Source organism: Palaemon carinicauda, chromosome 5 (assembly GCF_036898095.1).
Source record: "Palaemon carinicauda isolate YSFRI2023 chromosome 5, ASM3689809v2, whole genome shotgun sequence".
Taxonomy (NCBI): Eukaryota; Metazoa; Arthropoda; class Malacostraca; order Decapoda; family Palaemonidae; genus Palaemon; species Palaemon carinicauda.
Window position 1 is genome coordinate 159,240,229 of NC_090729.1, and position 9,317 is coordinate 159,249,545.

General features: G+C 36.0%; 1 protein-coding gene across 1 annotated transcript; it reads right to left on the reverse strand.

Annotated features, from left to right (window-relative positions):
- Nucleotides 1–6,186: 6,186 nt before the first annotated feature.
- On the reverse strand, nt 6,187–6,900 carry LOC137641226 (uncharacterized). The gene has a single exon (XM_068373663.1). The coding sequence runs from the start codon at nt 6,898–6,900 to the stop codon at nt 6,187–6,189; it is 714 nt and encodes a 237-aa protein (XP_068229764.1).
- Nucleotides 6,901–9,317: the final 2,417 nt, after the last annotated feature.

The following is a 9,317-nucleotide window of genomic DNA, read 5'->3' on the forward strand; positions in this document are numbered from 1 at the left end:
GGGCTAAATGAAATATTTTCTAACGATAAAACTATCTATACTTCCCTTGGTTAGCTTTAGGTACGAAAAATTCTTATTAAACAAACAAAAAAAAAAAAACAAGAAAAAAATCTCTTTAACGTTGTAAATAAAATCCACAGCGTTCGTTCAAATCTTTCTTCTTATTTACACGAAATAATTTCTTTGAGTGATTATCGAGACTAAAGTCTTGTCAATCTCAATGCTACATATACCGCACACGTTTTCCTGTTTCCTCTTTCTTTGCCGATACCATTTATAATTAGGAAAAAAAGCCGTGATCTCTCAATGGCTCAACGCGTCAGGTCGCCACTGAAGCCATGATAGGACGGTACCGCTTGATGACCATCGCTTGGAAAAGCAAGAGCCACCTTCGGGTATATAACCTGAGGGCGGCAAAGGGAACGTCAGTGGTGGCTGGCTCCTCCTTCAGCGAAGACCTCAATAGGAGGTCCCTGAACTGCTACAAGATGACTGGAGCAGCATGGGTAAGAACGAGTCTCTTCATAATAGATATATGTTGTTTGAACCCGTTTTAGCTTTCTTAACGATTTCTATTTTCATTTCTCTTTCGATGCATAATAAAAAAGTTCCCTTCATAATGTTTATTCAGTTCTAGTCTTTTGTTGTATTGCAATTCATAAGACCATAATATCTGTTTCCTTCTTAGTAGGAGTTATAACTGTTTTATGACACATCTGAATCTCCAGTCTCATATGATAAATCCTTTGCATTTTCGTCCACTAAAACTTCGCGAAATTTACTATACAGACAATCAAAGCCTCTTAATTCTCCAAAATAAATACTAATCTAGGATTTTGCTACGCAGAAAATCACGATAATTCAATTCAGCTGATTCTTCAATCTTTGTCTTATCGCAGAAATAATGATCAAACAACAGTATGACCTCTTTCCAGCACTATATCCTTCTGGATATTTTTGAAATACAATATTAAATATTTCTATTTTGTACCTACTCATAATAATCACAAATTCTTCATACTTTTGTGTATGGCCGCAAGCGCTAAAAAATAACAAAAGAAGCTTTGTCGAAATAAAATATGATAAAAGCAAAAGAAATAAATACCCCTAAGGTATCCTACGATATACAGAGCTTAGAGAACGAACCTTTTCTTTATTGTCTCTCTAAATTCTAGATATTTCCTGGTAATGGAAATATTCATGATAAACCCGAAAAACTGTTCTGATTTGCTTACTATAGTTCATCATTTAATTGTGAAGTAGTACTAGATATTAAAATCATTTTGAGAAACTATCGTCAGAATAAATGAGAAAAAATAATATAATTAAAACCAAGCTAAACGTCCTGAATATATATATATATATATATATATATATATATATATATATATATATATATATATATATACATATATATATATATAAATATATATTTATATAAATATATATATATATATATATATATATATACAATATATATGCGGGTGTGTTTGTGTGCGTTTATATAATATAGATAGATAGGTAGATATAAACACCCAATCAAAATGTCAACACTTATCCCCTTCGTTGATCAGTGACGTAGCCAAAGGGGGCCTGAGTGTGAGGTCAATGTCAGGTGGGGAGCAAACAGGTCCCGTAGGAAATGTTTTGGAATTTTTTTATGGACATTAAACAAGCATCAAAGTAAAATATAGAACAAATGAAACATTTAACTTGAAACTTTATAATGCAAAAGCTTTTTCAGAAACAGAGGGTTATGAAACAGCATTTCAGGTTTCTCTAGTTAGGTGTCAGAGAAGAACGGTAGAAGAAACAGATGCTGATGAACCAATAGTTAATGTTTAAACTAAGTTAAATTACAGTATATATTTCGTTAATTATAATGGTCTGATTGTTGAATTGCAGGACATGTCTTTTGGTTTTTAAAATTCAGTCAAGAAGATTTCTTGCTTGCTTCCCAAATATTAGGATAAAACATTGTAGACAACTGCCTAAGGTCTATTCAATGGATGTAGACATAGAAAGCGCAATTGCTGATTACAACCAGTTTTCTTCCCTTGTTAATGGCACACAAGAAATAAAGAGTAAACTTGATAACGCCGCTGTTCAGAATTCCTAAATAATACAAATCGGAATTCTGAATATGCAAATGTGGTGATTTTGTACACAATTTTAAGTACATGTAGTATCTGAAGTTTAGGTGTAGAAGGATCTTTTAGTAGGCTTAAGTTGATTAGAAATTATCTTAGGTCTACGATGACCGAGGACAGTTTGTCAGGCATAACCTTAATTATCCATTGAAAGGGATAAAGTAGAATCATTTGACCTTGAAGCAGTAATCACAAGATTTAGTAATATAAAAAAGATTGCACTTTAATGTGAATGTTTGTATATTGCTGTATATAATATTCTGAATTGTTGAACGCATTTTGTTGAGCATTTGTAAATGGGTTAGATATCGAATTCATTCAATATTTAAGTTAGATATTAGGTAATAAGCAAATTACTGGTATTTCAAAACTAAAAAATTTCCTTAGTAAGTTTCTTGTGATACTGCCTTGTGGTAAAAAGTTAAAAATTCAGTACATAGATATGATTAATTTTCATCCCCCATGTAAAATAATATTACCAATTCAATGAAATACAAAAAACAACTCTTTGGGGGGGGGGAAATTTTCCATTGTTTGCCCCATATGAAAAAAAAAAAAAAATCATTGATACGCCACTTATTTCGTCGACGCCTTCGGCAGATAAAAGTGGCCTTCCTGGCGGTGGCACTAGCGACGGCTGCGGGAAACCTGAAAGGGGAGCCGGAGGACCTTGACTTTGCTGCAGTCAGCGTTTTCCAGGACCCTGAGGAGACCGACCTCCTGCCGGAGGGCAGCCAGCAAGTCTCCGCCGTTGCCACGGTCGATCTCCTGACAGCAGCCACAGGTAAGTTTTGCACAGGAATTAATTGAACTCTTGAATTAATCATTGCTTAATTAATTGATTAAAATATGAATTAGTGGAAGACATAAGATATGAATTTTGGAGTATTCTTCTTGTAAATATTCTCTCATTCTCTTATTCGACGAGAATTATGAATATCCTCAGTCAAATACTCTGAAGTTTCCACACAAAATTACACCCACAGATGAACATGTACGAAGTACAGATATTATATACACATGCAATGGTAGATTAGAAGTTATGTTTTGAATTTAATTAAATTCGATTCGTACTTAATAAAATCCCTGAAAAAAAAAAATGTCTATATGTCTATCACGTTCAAAGTTCTCCCAGTAATACTCATGAAATACGACCTCTTCATAACAATATTTCTACCTTAATTATGAGCTATCCAATATGGTCTGTTATCATGTATCACGGAAACTACAATGCAATCAATTGCGGGAACTGCGTGTAATTAAAATGTCATATATATTTCGAAAAGCAAAAATATAAGCTAATTGTTTTCCTTTATATTTAGGTTTGAATTCAACCAATGGGGTTTTCAACAAAAACTAAGAACATAACATTATTAACAGTAACACACCACAAACAGGTCCCAAGCTGCAATAAGAAAAATAAAAACGAAAGCAATACTATTAGATAGCACAAACTAGATATGGAACAAACGAACGACTGCACAGGCGAGCAATTTGCTTGATTGGCCTCTTGCGTTACCTGGAACACATCGGCATCGAAGCCTTAAAGATTTGATTACCTGCCTTAAAATCCCCCGCTGAAATAACAGAACTGAAGTTGTCGGAATCTTTGTATCCATAATTACATTACAGAAGATCGACAAGACCAGAGAAAACCTGTTGCACAGCCATAATCCAATCAGAGTCGAGATAACAAGAGTTTTTTTTCAGGTTATGATAAAGGGGGGAAAAAGGCGCACAAAGGCCATAAGGGCTACAAAGGAAGTCATCACGAAAAGAAGGGCTACAAAGGGCACAAGGGCCACAAGGCTGAGAAGGGCCATAAGGGAAATCACTACGGCGACCATGGAAAAGCTCACAAGAAGGTTGGTGACGACATATAGATTGTTTACTGTCTGAGAGAGAGAGAGAGAGAGAGAGGGGGGGGGGGAGACTGTACACTTATGAAACCTTTGATAAGAAGAACAGTAAATGAATTCCTACATCCTAAGTGAATCCTTCCTCTTCCTTCCACAGGGATACCACGACAAAGGAGGCAAGAAATATAAAGGTCACCACCACAAGGCCAAGTATTACGGTGACGAGCACAAGGGCAAGAAGGGCAAGAAAGGTCACAAGTACGGCGATAAAGGTCACCACAAGAAGGGTCACAAGAAGAAGGTAAGACTTTTCAGCTTTTTTGACACAGATAACGCGATCATGCTTTGCTTAGTAATAATAATAATAATAATAATAATAATAATAATAATAATAATAATAATAATAATAATAATAATTGTTATAACAAAAATATGAGAGCAAGAAGCCTGCGTTGAAGGTGAGATTTTCATTCTTAATAACATTTTTTGCAAATTCATAAGACATGATATGATTGTTTTGACATTACAAGGTTCCCAACCCCGCTAAATACTGCCACACAAACATATTCTGGCGTAGTGATGCAATAACCTAAATCTGGTTATCTCATATCAGCTTTCAAATTATCCAGTAGTTAAGATTGTCATAAACTCGATTTACCACATAAATTTAGCATTTTTCCACACTTTTTTTCAATTCTGATCAGCACTGCAGAACAATAAGCCTTTATAAAGTAACTAATGGGATCCCTTAGTTTATTTAGCCGAATAAGATTACTGGAAGTGTCGTATGTTGACACATTTGTACAAACGAGGCGACCTTTCTTTTTCCTGTCGAGAACGAACGAGGTGAGAAATCGCTATAGACGAAGTAGTTCCAGTTGAATTTCACGGTCATCCTTCAGTTATCTCACTTTCTAACACCAACTCACAGGTTCTCGTCTAGTCATTCCAATACTGTCATTGTCACTGGCTTTGGAGGTATTCTTAGACTAGTGGAATTAAGTAACCCTAAATTATCTGCTCTAGTTACTGCACAGCAGTTAAGCTGGAATTCAATAAAATCCCAATACCGAACCTCTTAACAATGGGAAAAATATTCATACAAATAATGAATGAAATCAAGATTCAAATGAATTGGATAATATACTCCATGTAGGACCAATTTCTAACATTTTGTATAAGAAAAAAAAATGGATACTGAGCCAGCGACTTACTAATGTCATATGTCACCATATACAGCGATGGGGTACTCAAATAAATAGACATGTAATGAAATATACAGTCGAGTAATGATATCTACAAACAAGTAACGATACATACATACAAGTAGGATGATGACATAAACATATAAGTAATGGAATATATTCACAAGCGTTCAGAAAAAGGAATTCTCCACAGCCTTGACCAATCTCTCAAGTTTTTCCAATAGATATATTCTTATATCTTCGAAACTCTTATCATTTGTTGCCAGTAACCAAGTACAATTAGTCATCTTTTTAAACAAAAGCATACATAACTTTTGCCTTAATCCTTCTAACAAACAGACTAACTAGCAAACCCAAGAAAACAAAGTAACTTCCCTGTCAAAGGTTACAAGATGTTCTCATCGAGGTATTAGAAAGTTGCTTCTTAACAAACAGCCTAATATAATCGCAAGTGGTCTGTTGATACTCTGATACATATATCAGCTTGATACATATAGCACCTATAATCATATGAAACATAACCCTACGATATAGCTTGGAGAGAGAGAGAGAGAGAGAGAGAGAGAGAGAGAGAGAGAGAGAGAGAGAGAGAGAGAGTCCTGAACCCCTTGCATCCCCCAGGGTCACAAAGACGTCTACCACAAGGAGGAGTACCACACCCACAAGAAATTCTACGACGACGGAGACAAGAAGAAATATCACAGCAAATATGATGACTTCGATAAGCACTTCAAATCCCACAAAGGGAAAGACCACAAAGGCAAACATTACAAGGTATGCATTTCTCTTTCATATTTTTTTTTTTTTTTTTTTTTGCTTTCTTTGATACTTTTACACTGGAAAATTATTCACAAATCTCTGCAAGTGGCAACTACTCCAACACTGTATTGCTCTAAATCAGCTTAAAAATTTTAAAACTAGATCAGTAAATAATTTCTCCATGTGCACCACATGATTTCTTCGTTACATTGGTTACGTCACCAATAACCATCTCGGATATTTGCAATTAAAAACAAAACATCTTAATATTCTCTCAAACTCTAATATCAACCACCCATTTTGCAGGGAGGAAAGCACCACGACAAGCACGGCAAGAAAGGCCACCACGAGAAAGGCAAGTACCACGATGACCACAAAGGCCACAAAGGGGACTACGGCAAAAAGGGTCACTATGGTCACAAGAGCTCCTATGGTAAGAAGGGCGGCCATAAGGGCGATTATGGCCATGACGAACATAAAGGCCATGATGATCATGGACATGGCTATGGACACGACGACCATCATGGAGGCTATGGCCATGATGACCACGGACACGGGCACGGTTATGGCCATGACGACCATCATGGAGGCTATGGGCACGATGATCATGGCCATGATGATCATGGGCACGGTTATGGCCATGATGACCACGGACACGGTTATGGTCATGACGATCATCATGGAGGCTATGGGCATGACGATCACCATGGCCATGATGATCATGGGCATGGCTACGGCCATGACGATCACCATGATGATCACCATGGAGGCTATGGTCACGATGATCACCATGGGCATGGCTACGGGCATGATGACCACCACGGTCATGACGACCATCATGGAGGCTATGGGCACGATGATCATGGGCACGGTTATGGGCATGATGATCATCATGGAGGCTATGGGCATGACGATCACCATGGCCATGATGATCATGGGCATGGCTACGGCCATGACGATCACCATGATGATCACCATGGAGGCTATGGTCACGATGATCACCATGGGCATGGCTACGGGCATGATGACCACCACGGTCATGACGACCATCATGGAGGTAGGTCATTTAGCTAACTAAACCCTATAATTTATTTGATTTCTTGATCTTTTTTTATATATCAACAAATCACCTTCGTTTTTATCACGGCCTGAGCCAGTAGCATAGAATGTAGTTTAGCAAATAATCACGAGATTCAGAAAAAAAGAGAATCAAAGATACGGCGTAATTATAGAATAGATTAGAGCAATAATGTCTTGCCATTTATGATATGACCTTTCTTACCTGCAGGGTATGGGCACGACGATCATCACGGGTACCACTCTAACCTCAAACCTGTCACCGTAGCCTCCAACAGTGCCAAGAAGGAGGCAGCTGTTGTACCTGTCTACGTTCCAGCCTCAAAATCCTCTGCTGGATATGCAATGTACTACTAACTTCGAGTGAAAATCTAATCTATAAAACTCTTTCCTTTTAGAGGAAACATTCCTCGTTTCAACCAACCAAGTGAGCCATACTACTGCTAAGCTTATTCTAATTCCCATTTCACCCTTCACGACATAACTGCTTTTATGCAATTGCTGATGTATATGATGATTTGGTTACTTGACTTTACAGAAACGATTCGATGATCTGATTATTTCCTCATGAATTTAGAATAGAACCTGTTTCTTCAGTAATAGAATATCGAAAGTTGGAACCTATTCCGCCCTCAAACTGACTCTCTCATAAGTTTTCAGGAAACTTTTTCCCGTAAGAAGTTTAACTTCTAGCAATTTCCTTTATTGTCTGGCCACCGAAATTTTCGTAAAATTGAAATCAGCCTTAAGGAAAAACAGGATGATTTGAAAGACGGGAAACTTAACTACTGTCTGGTGAATTCACGGTCGGCCCCCTACCCATATCCCCCCATCCGGCAGCAAATGAAATTAATTTTTGAGAATTCCTCAAATCATATTTGCTTTAATATTACCAAAAATAAGAGAGAGAGAGAGAGAGAGAGAGAGAGAGAGAGAGAGAGAGAGAGAGAGAGAGAGAGAGAGAGAGAGAGAGAGATTCTAATTACGAAAAAATTTGACTTCGTTTCTCTTTCGATTAGCCATGTTCATATGTCGTAACATATTAAAATAACTTTATCTTATCTTTTTTTTTCTTAATCAAGTCACTGCATGGTGACTCCATATATATATTTTTTTAGAATTTATATTCCATTTATCCTGAATTTTTATCAACTTTATTCACCTTTTATAATAATAGGTTCTATGCGATGCTCTAATGATCTTCGCTCCTAAAACTTCAAGTTAACAGCCAAGTGTTTTTTTTTTTCTCTTCCATAGCTATCGATCAACTCTTTCATCCACAATCTATATATATTTGAACACATGTTTATAAATCATTTCAAATTCTTCGGCTTTCTTGGGTTTATTCTTCCCCCAAACACAATTTCTTCAAGGAGATCTTTGGCCTCCTTTTCTGCCATCTAATCTCATGAAGAAGACCTAGAGTTACCTTCGGAATCTCCGAGTTTCTCAGCCCGATTCTGATTACAAGTATTTATTTGTATGTGTTTAGAAGAGTCCGCATAAGAATAATATAATCCATTAAAAAAAAAAAAAAACAAAAAAAAAAAAAACGATTTCACTGGTTTCCTGTAAATATACAACATTGTGTGCATTTTGTTAATTACAACAGTTGAATGTTTTCATGTGTTTTATATTCCTTAATAGAGTGCTTAAAAAAATCGATTACAAATCGTCATAGAAAGAATCTATAAAATATTGCATAGTTTATTTATCTGTTTGAAAGTTGTGACTATCTGTGACCGATTTCCGCAGTCACCAAATCTCCCAGACGCACTTGAGAGTAATGTATCAAATCCAAAATATTTATTAAAAAGGAAAAAAGAATAAGTGAATGCTGCGAGAATATAGTATTTTTAAGATCCCGAGGGAAATATAGCAAAAACATGACAAACCATTGCTCAATAAGGATAACGAGATTATGCAGGAAGGATATGAGTCCTTAACAAAAAATCAATAACAACAACAGTTTAATCAAGTAAGCAAAATCCTCTTTAGATTCTGTCAGCATTCCTAATTTTGTCTCTGCATGTTCATTAAGTCTTCACAAATAACCAAATGAAATTAAGCTCTTCCATCGTTAACAAAATATATTAAATGAGATTTATAAGAAAAAAAATTCTGGTTCACCTACTCAAAAATTATAATCATTTACGTAATATTTCATTACTTAGAAAACAAGCATAACAAGTGGGAATGCTCCACACATTTTCTATTCTTTACTAGGATAGTTCATATTTTTTGTTTTCCTACATTTTTTTTCCTTT